The sequence below is a fragment of the Ambystoma mexicanum genome, chromosome 3q (assembly GCF_040938575.1).
Source record: "Ambystoma mexicanum isolate Mex_15411 chromosome 3q, UKY_AmexF1_1, whole genome shotgun sequence".
Classification (NCBI taxonomy): Eukaryota; Metazoa; Chordata; class Amphibia; order Caudata; family Ambystomatidae; genus Ambystoma; species Ambystoma mexicanum.
In genome coordinates this window covers 1197642097-1197664231 of record NC_090926.1, presented here as the reverse complement: position 1 = coordinate 1197664231, position 22135 = coordinate 1197642097, and the positions used below count along the sequence as shown (strand labels likewise).

At 45.5% G+C, this 22135-nt stretch overlaps 1 protein-coding gene across 2 annotated transcripts in view; it reads right to left on the bottom strand.

Annotated features, from left to right (window-relative positions):
* Positions 1–22135, bottom strand: part of LOC138447740 (complement C3-like) — a 2843165-nt gene that overhangs the window by 610197 nt on the left and 2210833 nt on the right. For both annotated transcript variants that reach the window (XM_069604045.1, XM_069604046.1), the window contains exon 37: positions 15430–15519. In XM_069604045.1, coding sequence (XP_069460146.1) covers positions 15430–15519 — 90 coding nt within the window. The remainder of the gene's footprint in view (positions 1–15429; positions 15520–22135) is intronic.

Here is a 22135-nt window from a genome sequence, read left to right as displayed (position 1 = left end):
CCGGATTCGAGGTGGGCGTGGCAGAAGACTGGATGCTGACTTGCAGGCACGGTGAGCGTTACGCTGCAGGATGTAGAATAAAACGAAGCGTGTGCTGCTGTTCGGCCGTGGTTTAAATAGCCTCCAAAGTAGTTCCAGGTAAGAAGTTCCCCAGAACCACACCCGAGTAAAAAATAGTCCCTGTAACAAAATAGTCCCATCCAGGCCTCACATTGGCTTGGATTCATTTGCAGCATGGTCTGCATGAGGTAAGTAATGTCTATGAGCCTGGCACCTATGGCGCCAGGACTGGTTTCTAAGATGAGCCTGGCGCCTAAGGCGCCAGGACTGAACCCAAACAGCCCCAGGCCGGGGCTGCTGGGGTTTTAACAAGTATCTGGATGCCTGCTCCCGGGGCTGATGGACTCGATCCTGATGCCCGGGGGTAGGCATCATGACACATTCCTCTTCCTGTCCTTTTGATTATCATTTGCCCCACAAACCTTACCAAGGCGAGAAAGGCAAGAACAGCCAACGTGCAAGACTGCACGACGAGACGGCTAAACAAAGGCAGCAGCTCAGGTTGAAGGAGAAAGGCAGCTTGAAGTGAGAGGGTGGCGAGGAGAGTCCTTACCCTTTTTGTCCCAGGCCCACAAAACCTTCATTGAGGAGAATCTAAAACCGCTCACAATAGCCCCACTGTCAGGCTGTAGATGTCAACGTTACGCAGAACCAGCCTACACTGATAAGGCAGAACAGAGAAGCTCCCGCGCCCCTGGTACCGGCCTTGACTCCACAAAGGAACAGAATGCCAAGCGATTAAAGCAGAACCAGTGAGTCGAGGGAGGATCGAGAGAAGCCGGTAGGTGTTGAGTGAGAATCGCAAAGTGGTAAGTTCTGAAGCAAATAGTGATGAACTTTAAGTGAACTGTAGAAGTGTCAAGGGGAGATGGGCGACAGAGGCAAACTAACACCATGTGGGTGTCAATTCACGAGACTCTAGCCAAGCCCCATATTGAGAAACTAGGCCAAAGGAAGGCCAGCCAAGGGAAAGCAAAGTGGGCATATGTGAGGATTGAGGAAAAGACCTGTACAATGAAAAGACTTTGATCCGCAAGTTGGCTAAAGAGATGTGAATCCCACCTGGTGAATGAAAGAAAGGAATGTGAATCCTGTGAACATTTGAACCGAATTGAAAACAAATAGAAGGCAAGAGGGACCCCGAAGTAGGGAGGTTCACTGAACTGTTTTGACAAAGGGCCTCATTCCGAGGCTGGAGGTAAGGGTTAACGGTCACCGTTAATGGCAACGGTGACCGTTAACACTTACCACCATATTCCGAGTTCCCTTTTGCGGGTTGGCATTTAACGCCTGCTTTTAGCAGGCGTTAAAAATCCAACCCGCAAAGGGACCTTGGAGTAAATTACGGCACCGTAATTTACGGTGCCGTAATTTACTCCTTCCCCATTCCCATTGAGCCCTATGGGGGCAGGAATGGGGATGGGGAACCGGTATGGTGAATGGGGAATTACCGGTCCCTCCAACCTTGGAATGGACCGGTAATTACTCCATTCACCATGCCGGATTTCCATGGAGTAAATAGCTCCATGGTTGCTTACCATGGTGCTCTTTACTCCATGGATAGCTCCAGCCTCGGAATGAGGCCCAAAGACATTAAAGAAGTTAAGAAGGTTTCGAGCCCGGGTGAGGGGCCTCCGGGGTGGAGCTAAACTTCACACTGGCAGTCAAGAGAGGTCTGAGCCCGAGCGAGGGAGATCCAGGGGTGAAGCCGCCACCCAAGGGCTGGCAGTCGAGAAAGATCTGAGTCCGAAAGAGGAGATCCAAGGAGTTAGGCTATCATCTGAAGAAACTATTGAGCAAAGGTCAGCCCCAGAAGAGGGGGATCCAGGGGTGAAGTCCTCACCCTATCGGAACTGTAGCAGGGATACACGATTAAGAAAGGTTCAACCCAGAACCCATATTGAGCTTTTTGGAAACCAACTTTCATTTGGTAAAGGAACTTTTTTTTATTGTTTGAACACTTCAGGCCCGAAGGCAAGAGACTTTATAATGAAATGAGACTTGACCATAGACGTCCTGAGAACTTACCTATGGAACTGTCGTCTCGTGCTGGTGAAGCCAGAGACCATACTGTGCTCCAAGCTCCAACCTAAGCCCGTGCTCAAAACGTGAGTAAGGCAGCCACAAGCCACTAAATCCAGACTTATTTGAGAACACTTCTTTCTTTCTTAAAACTTACCCCAACCTGTTTTGTATTTAGCGTAAGGAATTGGTAATAGGTTGTCTTAGTATAGTTCTTTTTATTTGACTTGACATCACAAGAACTGCCTTATTTTTCATTTGATGGGAAGCTTTAGATTTAGGTTTAGATTAGGTGTTTTTCCAACCCGTATACCAAACACCCTTGAACTGTGATCACTTGTGTCTGTCTTACTTTTGGTCACCATAAGTTTCTTACACCAGACTCCTCTGACATTAGTGCGATTATGACACACAAAATGGGGAATGATTAAGACCCCCTACAGTATATTCAGGCTATTCAAGAGAAATGGAAACTTGAGACGCAGGAACCATGGGACGAAACAGTGGGGTTGCTAAAGCGTGGTCTGAAATTCAGCTCACTTTAGTACACTATTGTAGGCTAATGCAAGAGAACACAAGAAAGAAGCGCGAGGAAAGAAAGCAGGAGGAAGCAAAATTAGTGCAGAAGAAATTGTCAAAGTATACGATGGAAGGGCCAGTGTTAACAAGCATGAAAGGACCAGGTACCCTGCATGTGCAGTATAGACCACCACCCGCGGGAGGTGGTTTCATGGGGCGGGGCAACATGTACGGCGGGTTTAGAGGAGGAGGGGGGCCACCTAGGGGAAGAGGATATGGTATCAGATGCAGCATGGCCAAGAGGGATTCTCAGGGAGCTATCAGAGATCAATGGGAGGACCTCTCCAGTGTTGGGTGTGTGGACAGATGGGTCACATCTCACGAGTGTGTAGAAGAAGGGGAGGGATGCAACAGCACAGGGGAATACAATACCAGCCCACATAACAGGGAGAACAGCCTGATTACTATGCTCAAGACCAAACACAGCAACAGGTGCAAATGCCGGTCGCACACACACAGGCATATCAATCCGTGACACAGGCACCCCAAATGCAGGGGCCAGCACAATCATACTCACAGGCACCTCCTGCACCACATATTCAGAATAACATGCAGTCACCACATCCAGCACAGCAAAATGACTGGACACTGACACATGCAGATTCAATGGGAATATCTCCCATTGGGAGGGGTGGCTGTAGTGGGGGCAACCCATTCACAGGGAATGGAATGTCATTGTACACACAACAGGACAGCCCACAGACGAAACCTGATGTGTTCCATCTTATCGATTACACCCAACCCGGCAGAGGAACCACGTATAGGGGTGACGATAGGTGACATGACATTTTCCTTTCTTGTAGACACAGGGGCCACTAGGTCTGGTATCAGGGAGGGAAGGTATCCAATGTCAGGCAATGCCATGAATGCGCAGGGATTTTCTGGGGCGACGGATTTGGTCCTTTAACAGACGGTGTTACACTTTCTATAGGTCTCCACCCTTACTGTGTTCCCGACAGACACCAGTAAACATAATGGGAAGATACATCATGAGCAAACTAAACATGACCATTTCATTCACTGATCAAGGGATAATGTGCTCCATACCTGGGATTCACCTCCCAAATGTAAGAGAGATTATTCGGGCCTATTGCAGGCGCACAGTAGAAAGAGGGGTACCAGCAGATGAGGAGCTATTTCAATATGGAGTGGAAGTAATAATAGCATGGCTCCCGGGGATTCAGGGAAAACTGTGGGTTCTTCCCAATGAGTACATATTGAGACCATTAGATGAGCCATAAGGGACAGTGGACCTGTTATAGCTAGAGGCAGTAATAGTGGGAGAAGACTGGATAACATTATATGGGACAGATGACACCGAACGAGCATGGAGGACAGTAATTGCAGTGAGAGAATGTTATAGGTTGACTACTATGACCGATGAAGAATTGCTCAGGGACAACCACTCGGATCACCAGATGGTATTCGACATTAGCATCACATACTGGGTGAAGATACACTACAGGGAAGCACCACAGAGGATTGCGATGATGCTGCAAGCACCGGCATCATTTCTCGAGGAAGACTTGGCCAAGGTTCCCAGTGTCTTATGGACCCCAAGTCCCTATGACGTGGGCCTCTTGAAAGGGATAGGGGCAGTAAAGATAATGCTCAAATCAGGAGCCATTTTACCGAGCCAATGCAATATCCCCTGTCGAGGGATGCAGATGAGGGTATTTACGAGACCGCTGCTGCCCTAGTTAAATAAGGCATTCTGAGACCATCAGAATCACCGGGCAACAGAGCGGTGTACTCTGTGTTAAAAGACAACAGGGGGGTGGTGGTGTTTTATACAGGATTTACGCCATTTAAACAAGATTGTCGAGGCAGAATTCCCTTTCGTTCCAATCTTGCAACGATTTTGTTTAGCATTCCTACGGAAGCTACTTGCTTCACGGTTATAGATCTGAAGAATGCCTTGTTCTCTATACCACTCCACCCAGATTAATAAGATTTGGCTTCATTTCAATATAGAAATAAGAAACATACTAGGCTCCCCCAAGGCTACTGTGAGGCCCCTTCTATATACAATAGGGTCCTCCAAATGGACTTAGGTAATGTGGATAGTGCCGTTATACAGTACGTAGATGACATTTTGATCTGCAGCAAAACAGAAATGCAGTGCTGAAATGACTCAGTACACATGCTGACTGTGCTTACAGAAAAAGGTACAAGGTAGACAAGGCAAAATTGCAGTACTGCCAGAAAGAAGGATTATACATTGGACAGTTGATATCTCATGATGGGCAGAAAGTGACACCAGAAAGGGCTGATGTAATTCGCAAGACACCAAAACCCATGACAATAAGACAAATGCAGCAGTTTTTAGGTCTCTGCAACTATTTCAGAGCATGGGTGTTGGATTACAGCACATGCACAAGGCCTTTGTTGAGCGCATTAAAAGAAGCACAAAGCGGGGAGGGCACATTACAGTGGACAGAAGAAATGACCAGAACATTTAAGGAGCTGAAGACAGCAATATGCACAGCTCCAGTGTTAGGGATCCCATACTATCAGGACAAGTTTTTATTTGTTCTTGCACTCCAATGGGGTAGTAATGGTCGCAGTACTGACAAGAAGAAAACAACCATGGGGCACAAACCATTACTACAGCGGAAAACCAGACCCATTGATTAGAAGACACTAATCTTGCGAGCAGGCAATGGCTGCTGCCGCCTTTGCAGTGGAAAAATCAGTATTACCATCGGATGCAGCACCACTTTTTGTGGAACATGCTCTCTTCGCAATACTAGAACGACCCAAAAGCACACTGACTACAAAAAGGGCTTCAGGGTATGAGTTGATACTGTCAAACCCAGCCATAAAAGTAGTGAGATGCCAACGTGTGAACCCGGCGACGTTCGTCGCCAAGCCCATCGAGGAGGAAGATTATGTACATGACTGTACCACAAACAAAGAAATCTGTGACGACATCCTAAGAGTAAGAGAAAACCCACTTGAGGGGGAAGAAGTACTGAACATTGACGAGCGTACAAAACAGACCAGAACCTAAGCGTTGTGGATTAATTAAATAAGTAAAAAGGGCAACAGATAATCTTAGCATATATCCAGTTTATAGTGATCTTTTAAGATATCCAATTACAGTGCATATTTACCAAAAACCTGAGTAAAGCACAAATTTCAATCGATATTTATTTTACAAACACAAAATCACAGCCTTGATCCATAATGTGCATGACTCCAAATACCTCAGTCAAAATCCTAATCTAAAATATGTTAGTTAGCAGGACATTTGAAAAAGTGCTGCACTGTTCTTTTCTTCATGTTAACAGACCGGAGTCTGCCTCGTATTTCCATTGCCTACTCTGCCTACAAAAGCTCCATTCCTGTTGGAGCCTCGACGGAGTGAGCAGGACATTTGAAAAGTGCTGCACTGTTCTTTTCTTCGTGCTAACAGACCAGAGTCTGCCTACTATTTCCAGTGCCTACTGTGCCTACAAGAGCTCCATTCCTCGTGGAACCTTGGCGGAGTGAGACTGAGTGTTCCTTGTGTTCCTGGTGGGATGGGTAGACTTGATCCCACAGTATGGAATGTTTGGCAACCTCGACAACTGGCCTCTCGCACAATGCAAATCAGATGATGACGGGACTCCCACCAAAAACGAGGTCACAGCTCTGGCGTTGTAACTCTGCCCTGTTATATTCGACGCAACGATTTTATGCAACCCAAGTAAGTGTCAGCTTGGGCGGGAGATTTACTGATAGAGGGCGGGGTCTAACAAAAGAAACTAACAAACATTATTCATGCCGGGGCCAGACCACTGCGAACAGCAATAACAGTAATAACGAGAGCAAAAGACCTTGCAGTAGTCAGCACAATCTCCTCCTCACGGTACTAAAATCACCCCCTCTACTCGCTTGACCCTTCCGAATCAGAGTGCAATTCCAGATGGGGGAACGGTGAATTCCAGGAGTAATGGCTCAACTAACTCATTCAACACATGCCCAGAAATCGACACAAGTTCAATGCTGAAGACAGGTGGAGTGCTTCCGCTCCGGATACTAGCGTGGATAAAAGCGGAGACCCGTGTCGGCCTCCTGCAAAATGACGACACAGGAACCTCTGGAAATTGCCTGGATGAAAGATGCCAATAACAGGAGTACTTTGCCTTGAAGTCTCCTCCTCCTCAAATTAGCCAAGTGAGAAACAACATTCTTTCGCAAGAGTTGGCAGCTATTACACATACAAGACAAAAATAAGCAGTAGGTTGTCGGAAGCAAGGACGAACTAATAACAGAGCAGCTGATAACTGACATCAGCTACCAATTAAATCGGACAAACAAGCCAGCCCTGTGCTCATCTGTCAACAACCTAACAAGTCCTATGAGGAAGTCTTCATACCAACCAAATTTGACACAAAGCAACCTCTGAATCCAAAGACCAAGGGTCAACGTGCAGAGATTCCGTATGCAAATGAAGCTTTGACTCCAAATAGACGGCGCAACTCACTTGCAGTTGCGGACCAACTCTTGAGAGATCTGACTTTAATTAATGCAAGAATCAATCCCAAGCAATCACAGAAACGTAGACGTGTGGAATCCAGCCCTTCACCTCCTGTACTGTGTTCATACAAAAAAGAACCACTCTTGATAACAAGCTTAATTGGAACACAAGCCTGCGCCTCATTCATGGATCTAAAGACACAGCACAAACTTGATCTTCCGACTCTGTCACCTCAACTGAGTTGACATTGGATTGATGTTTCATCAATAGAGAATATCCAAAAGTGTGAAGGGCGGTCTAAACAAGAAACATGAAACTAAAACAGACACCAGTAAACAATGAGACATATGAGATGGCCAAAAAATGACTCAATGACTTAAGACCAAACATTATGTCTTCAATGACAATCGCAGTAGCACCACTCCTTAAAATATTTGAGCAGCTCAACGATAACAACAAAGACCAGTGCACCCTAATTGCCCTGTTCAACTCCAAAATATTCAGCACAGAAATGGAGCTGAAGGAGATGAAACTCCATATTAGCAAGGATAATCAAAGAATTGAAACGTCTACTAACTTTCTAAAAGAACAACTAAAAAACAACACAGATGACAAAAGACAGCTCTCGGATGCTGCGAGGGAAGCTCTGAACATCTTGAAGAGGGAATCTCACGGCCTCGAAGAGCAACGTCTCGTAAGATTAGAAGTCCCCAGTGTGTATAAAGTGTGCACAGGCTTGACTCCCTGTGCTCCTGCTGCATCGCAGAGCACAACAATCAATAGCAAAGCACCCGTGACAGACATCAACCCGCATCCGACTAAACTTGATTCACTCAGCCTTGTCCATCTCTAGTGAAGAGGCAAATCCGAGTGATACTCCAAAAAAAGTGCACAAACCTCTGATACAAACAACTTACCAAAAAGCACGACAGTCTCAGCGGGGTCTAACGAAGGGGAGGTTGCTTCTGCATCAACCTCCTACAATGGAGAGGGTGTGAGCCCCAACTCAGATATACCAGTAAACACGGTGCCCAAACACACATCAAAGAGTAATGAAAGCTATGCAATATTCGATAGGAGGAAGGTGGAAGCCAAGCCCGAGAAACCAGGCGGGCAACTTTGGAAACAGACTAAATGCAAGAGAAAGACCAAAAATATGCTAAGAGGCAAAAACCTGAATGCCAAAAACTCGTGGCAATTTTTAAGAAATATCAAATCCTTGAATGTCACCATCCAAGCACCTGTCGCTCAAAAAGCGCCAGTTGGCAGGGAAAAAGGTGGACCGCCCCTCACAAAGCCTATCACAAACATAGACACCCTCACTGAGGTTAGTCACGCGAGTATGGTAGAAAGAGATGATGAGATTCTTACGGCAGCGCTACTAAATTTGTCTACATATGAGTCTGACGGGGATGAAAACGAGAAGAGAGCCCGAATCATGATGGGCACATCAACCTATGTTAAGACTCTGAAGTGGAACGCAGAGACTCCCTCCTAAAGAAGCCTCTAAGAAGGCAGCACCAATGGCAAAAAGAATTTGTGTCAATCCCTGCTCGCCCAACATACACCTAAACCGTACTCTAGAAGCAACCGCTGGTATTCTGGACACTGATACCTTTCTAACCATTGCAGAGAGGAGAGCAAAGTCCGAAGCAAAGAATCTAGTAATTTTGGAAAATTTTAAACCAAAACAAGACCCACGGCCATGTGTCCAAACTCTTCACAAAACGTTGGACGCATCGCTCCTCTTTTCGCCAGGGAGTCAAAACAGGAGAAAATTGGACAAGAGAAATGATATTGTCGAGGACTGGAGAGTGGACCGGCGAGTGGTAGCTTTAGTGACTCAACTGAATATGAACAAAAGATAGACGCCAACTATTGCATACTGCTGGAATGAAGCTACCCAACAAATGACGGTCTAGTCTTAAACAGAAACAGCGTCTTTGTCTTCTCCAACACATACCACATCTGCGATCCATATCGTCAAACGATCTTAAAACTGTGGAATTCATCAGCGAAACGTCATTCGATCACATATTACTACATATTTATTCTCTCTTGAATGGAACAGCTGATTTAAAGTCTTTGGGCTTCAACTTAAAGGAAGTGACCAAAGAAATTCCACTGATCAAACCCACTAAATGCCTAAAATGGGCAGAAATGGACCGCAGTGGTCCTCATCCAGACTCTGAAGAATCCAAGAAAGATCTTGAATACACCCTCCAAACAATGGACAACCAAGTAATCGCAATGAACGACGGAGACTCAAATCCTGCCAATCCTCCAGAGGAAGAATACGGGCACAAAAAAGAAATAAAAATTACGTTCACATGCAATAACAAAGATATGAAGCGGAACGTAACCCTAGTGGCTCCAATAAGCTACGAGACTAATGACTGGAGCTGGATAACTGGCGCTTTGAATTCCAACAAGTCAAGTTAACGCCCAACCAAAACCGCACACGTGACGCTACAAATGGGCTCATAGAATACACAAGGTTCTGCTCACTTGATGGGCGCGTCCTCTAAATGCCTCAAATCAATAGACATAATATGTCTACAAGAAACTTGGCTTCAAACCCCTCTGAATGTCGAAGGTTACGAAATAGCAATCAATCCAGAAATAAAACAGTCAAAAGGCTGCCCAATGTCAGGCCTAATCACCTTGATTAAAATCCTGGTTACTGGATTCTGATTACCTGTAACCATTCTCTGTACACTTGCATTGAACAAGTAAAGGTCATAGTAAAAAACGCACAACAGATACACATTATCAATGTGTATTGGCAAAATTGGGCGGCAGGTTCAAGGTCCTTTCTTGATGACATTTACGAGATACTGGACAGAATAATGACTGCTGAGGCGAGTTCGAACATCATCCTTTGTGAAGCTCTAAACATGGAATGCTTCATGCCAGACACATGCAAAAAGATGGGTACAGTGAAACCGAAGTCTATAAATCCCATTAAGATTGCTAGCTTGAGGAATTTGAAGCTAGAGGTATGTTATTACTGAACGGCAACATTGCCGGCAACATTCCACCAAAAGCAACCTGGCAAAGGGATAACCAACAATCATTCTTGGATTACTTCTTTGCATCTGAACAATTCGCTAGAAGAGTCTGCAATCTAAGTGTCACCATCACGCCACACAGTGACCACAACTTGGTAAAAATAACCTTTAAGGAGGAAAAAATCCCCATATCTACAACATGGAGCCATCCAATAAATGTAGAACCAGGTCGAAACAGAATAAGAATGGACAGTTCCGAGATCATAGACATCACGAGAGCCTTAGAGAATAAAACAAATATGAAAGATGGAGACACGATCGAATATGGGGTACTACTGTAAAAATACACAAAAAGGAGTTACGGTTTCAACAAGCAGAGTTTTAAATGATTGCATGCCTTTGACAATGAGATCGCATCCAAAAAACGAGAACTTAGAAAGAATATTAGATCGCTAACGAAAACTGACAAAGAAAATTGCCTTGGAGAAAAAAAAGAAAATGAAAATGAGATATTAAAACTGTCTGACTTCTCATAAGATCATTGTAGAACAACGCGATGCAGAAAAGATCCTGTAAAGTTTGACACAAAAGAATCCAAGAGAATTCTGGTCAATAATTAACGACATGGAGGTACCCCAACACTCCTTGCAAAGCAACATGGTCACGAAAGTTCAGTGGATCGAGCACTACACAAATCTCTTCAAGAAGCAAGGTGAAAACAAAGCACCTCAGATGCAGTGCTTAAAGTCCTGGAACATCGGCATCAGCAAAGACGACAACCTAGATAACATCAAAAGAATTACTTCCTCCAGGGCTCCCGGACCAGATCGACTAACAAACCAAATGCTGAAGCAAAACCCATCAGAATGGACTGACTTCTGCGATCAACTATTCAAGACCATCTTGAAGGAGGGCAGGATACCTATGTCCTGAAAAAGTGCTATTATCGTAACCATATTTAAGAAAGGACGTGAGAACTGAGCCTAAAAGCTGTCGACCAATTTGTTGGATGTGGTAGGTAAGATCTTTGCCACCCAACTCCAATGTAAGCTGCCTACCTGGATCAGATCGTCGGGAACCTTTGAACCCTGACAAACTGGGTTTGTAAAGGGGGTACGTTGCAGACTAAACCTGCTAATGCTCAATCTGCTAAACATGGAAGCAATAAAGTGAGAAACGAAAATCTATCTTGCATTAGTGGATTTGGCTCACGCCTTTGACAGCATAGGTAGAGAACGGCTATGGGCTAAGCTGTCAAAGTGGAAATGCCCTGTAAACTTAATAGTGGCAATTAAAGAACTATACTCACACACAGACATAAGAATTTGGGTAGACCAACACAATAATTTGTCTACCCGATAAATACAGCTAGGGGTGTGAAACAGGGGTGCCTGATACAGGCTAATCCGATTCAATCTGTTCATAGCCAACGTTGGTACCTCTTTGGGATCAGTGCAGTCCTTTTCCCCAAAAATCAATGGAAATCATCTAAACCATATGTTATATGCAGATGACAACGTTCTCCTGGACGCTACCCCAATCGGCCCCTCAGCGCAAACTGTCCACCCTGGCTAAATGCATTGACGAAAATTGTCAACAGATTAACATTACCAAAACAGAAATCCTGACCCTGAGAAACTTGAAGGGATTGAAAGGAAATGGCAAAAAAACATTCCAGTGGAAGATGGGACAAGAAGTCCTAAAATGTTTAAAAGAGTCCCAATACCTAGGTGTTCTAATAAACTCAAACATCAATGACGAACCAATGGCACAAAAGATAAGATGGAAATGCAAGCAACTAACTGCGCAAGGTGCCAGGATAAACAAGACGTTTCGGAAGTTTACACTAAAACCAGCTTTTAACTTTTACAACTCCAAATTGGTACCATCATTGATTCACAGCGCAGAAACTGTTTTGGGATATCCCCACACGACATGGTCAAGTTGTGAGCAAGTATTCTGGAGAACGGTTCTACAGCTACCAAGAGGCACGCCAACCGCCTGCATCAGATACGAATTAGGCCTCATCTCGATCAATGCAAGGATCACCTGGAACACTCTGTCGCTTTACAGCAAAGTGATCGATGATGAGCGCCTTCCGCAGTTTAAGATCTTGAATACACCATCAGTGGATAAAGGTGGAACAATACTGGGCAAATGGCTTCAGAGATGTGAAACCATCCTAATCCAATTAAACACCAATAGAGAAGCTCTGAAACAAAACCCAAACTCAGTCAAAAAGAAAGTGTCGAAACAAGATTGGATTGATACCGCAGATCAAAGAGTGCAACATAGGTGTATGCGGCTGGCTGTGCCCGAAGCCAAGGCCTACAACAAGCTTACTACTTATCTTTAAGAATTTCCAAACAAACACTCAAGATCAATCTTTATGAAATTCTGTTTAAACCTTTTTCAGACTAAAGAAGTACAAGGTATGCGAAACAAACAGCACTAAACTCAATAGCGAATGCCTATAGGACTCTACCACTACTGATCTCTAAAGAAGATAACAGAAGCTATAAGGAAACCAAAGAATTACTGTAGTGAATTTGCCTGAAGCCATAGGCCTCAAAATATGGAAGAAGAGATGCAGACTCTGCAGCACGAAGCACAGAGACAGTGTTCGCAGCCAAGGACAGTGCCGATTCCCAAGGCGACGACCCACATGCGAAATGCAGAACAAAAGCCATAATAATTGCAGACAGAAAGGCTCAGTTTTGTGATCTTCGTACAGGTGACCCACAGGTGACCCAGCGGAGCTGGGGATGGATTGGGGCTTGGGACTTCACCAAGGAATACATCCGGATGACACAGGCTCAGTTGCTGAGATTGCCGGAGATTTTTTTGTTTCCTTTATGATCCCTCTTCTTTGGAGAATAAAGACAGTTTATTTGTCCCATGGCTGAGTTCTCCATTATTGCTGGGGGAAGGGTGGGCATGGGCTCCAGACACACTGTTAACTTGTGATATTGCTGGAGTGAACACCTCCTGTCCTCTGGTAAACTATTATTAACATCCTTTAGGTGCCTTGCTATTTCGTTCAGTGCCTGATTTCGCCTGACCTTGTTAATGGGACATTTATAAAAATGGTAGAGTGCCTCCGGATGTATTTTTTCCATTGTTATATTGCTGTGGTGTTTTAAACAAGGAGAGTACAGGGGAAACCGGGTGTCAGTCACACAATATGTCATATAGGCTGAGGGAATGTCAGGTAGGGGGGTTTGAAAGGAGGATACCATGTCTCGCATTTGGGTAATTCCTCCCCAATTCCAGAGGACCCTCCACCCAGGTGATCCTTCCTCGCTAGTCCGCCCCCAGGGTCGGGATCCAAAAGCAATGGCTCTCCTCGGGCTACTGTTTAGAAGATCCCCCATGAGTGGGAAGGGAAAAACCCTCTGTTTTCAATGCTTGTTCCAATATTTTCCAAACTGACCTCTCACATAAGGGTACTTGATGAAACTCTGCCTTTCAACTTCCTCCTTAATGTTCATTTGCTGCGGATAACATTTGTTCCAGCTTTCCCCATATGGCTCTTTTTCACATGAAGACTTGTATAAGTTCTGTCTCTTCAATTTACTGGCTCTGAATTCAAAAGATTAATTTCTTTGTCCATATACCTGTCCCCATGCCCCAGGGGCCCCCAGCACTTTTGGGCACACTCACTGGTGTTTGTTGGCGTCTTTGGACCAAGGCATGGTGCTGCGGTGAAGCAGCAACTCCCGGAGAGCTTCCCCGGTTATGCTAACCCACATTCGGTTCCAGAGTCTGCTCCGCGTTCATGTGTCGTTGAAAGTGAAGGGTTTGCACTGGACCGCGCTTACACGAGCCTTGCTGTTGCACTCCCAGCGGTCCCCCTGCAGCGTCTGCGACACCACTCCCGATCTCACATCTATCCAGGTGAGTTAACTTCCAAACAGAGGCTATAAGTCCCTACTCCGTTCCGCACAGTTCAACTGTTCATATCTGCTTGTGCTGCCTGAGCTGCTTCCTGTTCTGTTCGCCTGCAGATGCTCGGCAGGTTTAAATGTTCCACGTAGCTACAACTAGTCTGCAAATTTGGATCAATGTTTCTTCATTCCTTATTAACTCCTTCTTAATTTTCCTCGTCTCACTACTTGAGGCTTTATGGGAGATGAAGTCCATGGTAGTTTTAGCTCATTAAGGTTGTATTGTTTAAAAAAACTGAAGACCATTGGAAATAGGAGATGCTAAATGTGGTTCATGTAGACATGAGGTGTGAATGATATCCTGCATAGGGTGATTAACAAAAATGGGTGTCACAGCTTTATAATTTCAGGGACCTGTATAAAGACAATGGGCCTCATTACGACCCGGGCAGTAACCATGGCGCTATTTGCGCCATGGTTGCCACCAGTAAACTACCGATTCCGCCATGGTGAATGGCGGAATTACCGCCCCATTCCAAGGTTTGTGGGGGCGGTAATTCCCCATTCACCATGGCCCTTCCCCATTCCCGTTCGAGCCCCCATAGGGCTCAATGGGAATGGGGAAGGTGGTAATTACGGTACCGCAAATTGCGGTACCGTAATTACCTCCAAAGTCCCTTTGCGGGTCCCATCCTTAACGGCTGGTAAAACCAGCCATTAAGGGAGGACCCGCAAAGGGACCTCGGAATTGGGCGGTAAGGGATTACCGGCACTAGTGCCCTTACCAGTACCGGTAATCCCTTACCGCCCGGGTCGTAATGAGGCCCAATGTGCCATTGGGATCTCTGGAATTATAGGGTGCTCTTCACATGAAAAGGAAGGGTACCATGTCTCTCGCAATGGAGTCACCACATCTCCCTTGCAACCATCTACTCCCATATGATCCTCACTCATAATATCAACACCAGGGTCACGATCAGGTTGCAGCTGCCTTCACCTGACCACATGGGAGGAGACTTTAGGCTGGGGATTAGTGATGACTCTATAGGATTCATCACAGTTGGCACTGGCGAATATATCTAAGATGAGGAATCTGTGGGAGAAAACAATCCCTTAGCGTGGAGAACGCACGCGATTTTAGAGGCTCTAGAGTTATCAGCACATGTGTGTGTGTCTCCATATGTGATGCTCCAGTACATACTACGGCATTGAAGGAAGGTTTCAGAAACACTGGTCTGCAATAGATTGTGTATCAGCGAATTCTAACCACAAGCAAAGCACAAGGTCCTGTTGTATTTTAACATACCATTCAAGACTGTGAGGGTCTGAACACCACAATGTTTTGTTTTTACTGTAATCCATGGATAGAGATTTAAGTTGTTCTAACCATCATCATATACGTTACCTTCAGCACACTTGCACGCACTTCCCAGGCACAGTTTTCGGATATGTCCACTTTGTTTCGGCACATTATAAAATGTGGTGCATCTCTTATCTGCAAAAAAAAGGTTTGGCAAATAGTGATTCTACCATTACTGCCATAAAGCCTTCCCCCTTTTTGACATCATTCAGCATCCTTTGTGCTGTGACATTCCCTCAGCATAACAAATGGTAGAGGGTGGGCCTCACTCTGTTTCTTAAGTATTCTAGTCCCTTAACTAGTATAAACACTTCAGTATTTAAAATAGTTCTCAAAATAGTTCTCTGGAGCACATTGGTAAACAAAACCCTTGGCACAAGGATATCAAATATACACATAAGGTTCAAGGTTGCCCCTGGACCAGCCAAGTACTCTCTCTATCCCCTGATCACAGGTTGAGTCAAAGTTTATATACAAGTTCCAATCTTGTCAATACAGTTATCAGTATCATTGAATCATATTTTCAATGTATATTGGGCCTCATTCCGAACCAGGCGTTAACCAAGGCGCTATTAGCGCCTTGGTTGACGCCATTATTTTTCCGACTCCGCCATGGTGAATGGCGGAATTACCGCCCCATTCCAAGGTTGGCGGGGTCGGTAATTCCCCATTCACCAAGGGCCCTTCCCCATTCCCATTTTTGCCCCATAGGGCTCAATGGGAATGGGGAAGGCGCTAATTACGTCACCGTAAATTACGGTGCGTAATTAGCTCCTAGGTCCCTTTGCGGGTTGGTTTTTTAACGCCTGCAAAAAACAGGCGTTAAGTAACAACCCGCAAAGGGAATTCGGAACAGGGCGGTAAGGGTTTAACGGCACCGGTCTCGTTAACGGTGACCGTTAACCCTTACCGCCCTACTCGGAATGACCCCCGTTGTTTTTATGACTCAGTTATTTTATTCTTTCATAAAAGGCAGTGAAAGTAAAAAAAAAAAAGTGTCCTAAAGACAATGGCCCTCATTACGACCCTGGCGGAGGACCATGGTGCAATTTGCAATTTGCACCCCATTCCGACCTTGGCGGGGCGGTAAGTCCCCAATCCCCATTTACCCTTCCCCATTCCCATTTTTGCCCCATAGGGTATAATGGGAGTGGGGAAGGCGTTAATTACGCCACCGTAAATTACGGTGGCGTAATTAACAACAAGTCCCGTAGCGCCATGGATTTTTCCGCCTGCAAAAAGCAGGCGTAAAAATCACCATGGCGCTACGGGAACTCGTAGTCGGGCGGAAAGGTATGCCATGGTTTACGCTGGCGTAAACCCCTTTCCGCCAGGGTCGTAATGAGGCCCAATGCATTTTGGAGATTAGTACGTCTTCAGGGCTAAACAATGGGCCTCATTACGAGGTCAACGGTAGCCGTTGCCGCCAACCCCGTAGCACGGGATCTGCTGCCTGACTTCCCGGTGCCATCAGGACATTACAAGTCCCGGCGGAAGTCAGGCGGCAGGTTTTGTAAGTCCCCATTCCCACGGAGTCCCGTCGGACTCCATGGGAATGGGGACTCGGAAGCACTGGCACCGTTGCTAATGGTGCTGGTGCTCCCATGGCATCTCTGCCTGCCTGGGCCGCTTTGCCCAGCAGGCTCAGACCTGTTTGGGCACTGAGGCCCCAGCAGGCAGACTTGTAGTGTGCCGGTCCCTAAACAAGGGTGGCGGTAAGCTTACCGACACCCTTGTTTCCGGACCGCCACACTTGTAATGAGGCCCATTGTGTACCATACATACAAGAACCCAAATCATGGATATTCAAGGAAATCAGATATGACCAAATGTATGATAAAAGATAAAGACATATAACATAAGACAAACACACAGAAAAAAAACACAGGAAAAAACCCTAATATCGTCAGTTTTCATATTATAAATTTCAGCCATTTCATCTTTGCAAACATATAGGTATCTTATCCTTTTACCTGCATGTATCTACGTTTGTGCATAACTGCAAAAGAGACTAAATAGCAAAGCACGTTAGCTAATTGTGTTATCTGTGCCCAGGTTACATACACAATATATCAAAAGGTTGTTTATTTTACCTCAGTCTTTCTGATAACCTCCTAGGGGTTAATGACCACGTTCTGCTCTTAAATTTGCATCAAAGTACCAAAGGTAAAAGACAAATGTCATGTTAAGTGTTAGGGAGAATTCTCTGTTTAGGCTGAATTTCCTAACCTAGTGAGTCCCCCAGCAGCTTTGCTGGATTTCTGGAGTTTGTTTTTTCTCCTGCCAAGAGTTAGACTCTTTTTCTCCCACTCTTGGACATGATTTATGGTGTTCCTTTGAATGTTAATGTGTTTCATGGGCTATGGGGTCTTTTACTCCATAGGGTCTCATATGTTTTTTTATGTGTGTTACACAGCACCCTCCATGCAGTAACACCGGGGTGTCATAGTGACCCCCCACCATAGACTCCATACCCTGGGACTGACTACTGTCTCCCAGGGCATGAAAAGTCACCATTGGCTTTACTAGTCCCAAATTACTAACAGAACCAGTACGAACCATCATATTGTGGACGTACTGGTAGGGGCAATTCGATTGCACCTGGGTCTGTTATTCGAGGGGGCACTGTCCCGTCCCCCCTCGTCGAGTTTTGGCTGGTGGCAGTGGATACTACTTTTTATATTCAACCGCAAATATGTCTCTATGGGATTTTCCCATTGTTCGATGCTAATACTTTTTAACATAGCCTCTAACATACTGCCGGTTTATTAATTTAATATTAATTCACCGGTTGGTATTTTCTGCCAGAACACAGTTTTAAAATGGCGTTTGTGTTCGCCTCTGTAACTCCAAACCAAAGGTCGAGCCCTTTGTTCCACTTTTTGGCGGGCTTCTCCACAGAAGCCTCTAAAAGTGGTGCCACTCTGTCTGGGTACCACAGGGGGTGTGGGAGGAGGTTTAGGCACCCTGGACTGAGTTACCTTGGTAACTCAAGTCGCACTCTTGTGTGATTGGCCCAAGTGGTGATCCGGCAGGCTCACCACTTAGCATGTTTGATTGACAGCTAGGCTGAATGAATGGGGGTGTGCTGCATAAAAGCAGGGCTTTTGGGACTGGAACTTCAGAAGTCGCCACAGGACCTGAAAATCCGACGAGGGAGAAGCTGAGCCGACCTGCTACGACGACACCACCGGTGGAGCCCTGCTGAACCGACCCACCACTTCCCAACGACAGAGGAGATCTCCCGGCTGGAGAGTCTTCTTCCCTTGACTGGTGGGCACAACCAGTTTACCTTCTTTTCTCACATCCCAGGACGTCTTGTGGTCGAATTGCCCGTGCCAAGCACCCCGGCAACCGGATAGCCACTTACCACTGAACCGCGAATAAAAGGATTGCTCCTTTTAATTGAGAACTCCGCAGCTGGTTTCTTCCCTGGCAGTGCAACGGACTCCTGCTTTCCTCCCCGACGAGATCCTCTCTTCCCCCGGACGAAGCACCGACTTGCACCCGCTGCCAGGAACAACTGCCCCCGCTGGAGCGTTCTCACCATTTTAAGGTACTGTGTCCGCCAGGCCTCCCTTTCTAAAGATTGCTACAAGGTAACAATAATCCCTTAACGTTCTGGACTGGGCTGGCCGCCTTGACCATCTAACTGGTCCCTTTCTTTTTGGTCCAACTCTTTCTGAACTTTTTGCAAGACTTTTGGGCACTTTCAACCGTGTGACCTTGGACACATTTCGTCCGGAGCCTCTTGAAGTGGGTCCGGCCTTTTTGACTTTGACTTTACGGTTGTAACCTGCCTTCGTCTCCTACTGTGTTCTTCCGAAAGTGTTGGGATCTGTTTCTATCTTTGCTCTGCCTTTCTCTCCCTTTTAAACCGATTGATTAGCGTTAAGCGCTCACCGCTGTCTGAAAATAAGTGTTGCTTTACTTAAGACTTGTCTAATAACCGTTGAAGTGAGTGTATATCTTTTAGTGACCTTGTTTTTTAACTGCTTGATATTAGTGCCAGTGTGTTTAACTAGATGTGTTTTTAAATAAATTATTATATCTCTTTTACACCAAGCTCTGGTCAGTGTTTGCTTGTTCTACTGTGTTCTTTTGACCTATTGTGAATACTCTGTATACTGCCTAACTCTTCTTGAGAGAAGTCTGACTGCTCAGCCACAGCTACCAGGTAAATCTGGGTGGTATAGACTGCTACCAATTGGGTTTACTTCCAACCACCTGCAGTCTTAAATCTTTTGCAGTGGTCCCAGAGGGAACTGCACAGGTTTCTGCCTAACACTGGTGTACAGCGGTGGGATTTGTATTGAGTATACACTTTAGTGTGCTTTTTGAATACTTTAGGACAACTAACCACAAAGCTTAGCACTAAAAAGCTGATTTTCTAACTATGTCTGCTATGGAGAGTTATACCCTAGAATCATTGTCTGCCAAAACTGCTGATTGTTTAAAAGTGTTGTGTAGACATAAAAATCTCTCTAAAACCAAAGTCTGGGTGGTACAGAGGAATCTACCCCCCAAGCAAATGTAGAAAACAGTAATGGTATTGATCTGAATCAAAGCCTTGATAGTGAGTCAGAAGAGGAAAGTGAACCTAATGAAGTTAGCCACTCTGAGCCCCTGCCTGCCTTACCTACTGTACCTACTGGGCCTATACCAGGTCCTACATGTAACCCTGCTTATTTTGAACTTGAAAAAATGAAGCTTGAATTAGAGTACAAATGTTTTATTGCTCAATCTGAACAAAACCAAGAGCTAGAGTTCAGAAGAATGAATGCCCAGGCCGAGCAGAAGCAAGCTGAGTTGAGACTCAGAGAAATAGAGCTTAATCATGAACTAGAAATGAAAAAGTTGTCTGTGGAAAATGCTTCTCTCTCCTCTGGTTCCTCTAGGAGTTCCAGTCCCAAAAGACCCCGGATGCCTAAAGAATTAGTGGGTATGTATGAACCTAAGTTGGATGTGTTAGATTGGTCAAAAATGTTTGAGTATAATCATGGGCTCCAGGACATCACAGGGAATAAGCTACTTCCTTGGTTGTTCTCTAGGCTTCCCCCTGTTGCAACTGATGTGGTAATGGAGTTGGGGGAGGTGGATAAGAAGGATTATGAATGTGTGAAACTAGCTTTAATAGCTAGATTTGGGAAGACCCCTTCCCAGTACCTTAAGAGGTTTAGGACCCTCAAAAAGCACGATGGTACCCCTTGGGCTACCTGGGTGAGTGAAAGTTTGAAAAACTTAGAGGGATGGATTAAAGGTTACAGGGTTAACACTTATGAAGGAATGAAGAATCTTGTAATGTTGGAGTCAATTTATGATGCCCGCTCTCCTGAGCTCAGACAGCACTTGGCTGATTCAAAGGACTTGGATTCCAGGAAGTTAGCTAGGGCTGCTGACTTGTGGGTTGCCAACAGGGCCACTCACAAGGATTCTGGGGCTACCCAGAAAAATGATGAGGGAAAACAGCCAAAAAATGACTCCAAAGAGAATTCTAATAATTCCAATTCCAAAGAGGGCCCCAAACAAAACCAAAGGGGTAAGCCACAAGGGAAACCAAATCAGGCTAGTGTACCTTCTGGTGCCAAACCAGAAGGAGTTCAGAACAAGCCACCATTCCAGAAAGCATTTGGTAAATGCTTTGTTTGTGGCTCTATTGACCATGTGAAAGGAGATCCCAGATGTAAGGGTAAACCTTCAGGAGTCCAGCTTGTCTCCCTAGCCTTCGCTCCAGAGGAGGAAGTACAAACGGCAGGTGGAAACGTTCCATTGGAGTCTCAGCCAGTTTTTCTTTAGTGTCTCTGGGTTTGTGGGAACAATAGAACTTAGATGTCTATAATTCTATCCCAGATAATACTAAAGAGTATTATAAGGACAGTGTCCAGGTGAATGGTGTAGGTGCCTTTCCCTGTCTTACTACGTGTAAGAGAAAATAAAATAACCAACACAACCCCTGTCGGGGAAGAGGCACTAAGAACCGGCTGCAAGAGTTCAAAGGATGGTTTATTTCTCCAGCTAGGAAATAACCCAAAAAAGCCCAACCTCATTTACATCATCACTCATATATATATATCAATTAAAGTAACTCTAACAAAAAATACTAAATGGACCCGATTGGCCAGGCGGTGTGGTGCTGTAGGTTTGGGTGGCATTTCTTACTCCTGGTTGGCTGAGTGGCTGACGGGATGATGGACGTCAGATATCTTGTGCTCCACGCAGGTCAGGGTCCGGTCACTGTGGTCACTACCTAAGCTAATATGTTGCATTCGTAAAACACTAGGGGCCTCATTACACGGTAGGCGGTGAGCCATGGCGCTATTAGCGCCATGGCTCATGCCGGTAAAATACCGGCACCGCCTTGGCGGAAAGGGGATTTACCGCCCCATTCCAAGGTTGGAGGGGCGGTAAATCCCCCTTCCGCCATTGCCCTTACCCATTCCCATTTCTGCCCCATAGGGCTCTATGGGAATGGGGAAGGCGCTAATTACGGCACCGCAATTTTGCGGTGCCGTAATTAGCTCCGAGGTCCCTTAGCGGGTTGGTATTTAACGCCTGCAAAAAGCAGGCGTTAAAACTCCAACCCGCTAAGGGACCTCGTAGTAAGGCGGCAGGGATTTACCGGTACCGGTATTTTACCGGTGCCGGTAAATCCCTACCGCCTACCGTGTAATGAGGCCCTAAATAACAAATTATCTAAACATTTTATGCTACTTTTCATATTTCTACACAAATCACACATAGTATTTATTGT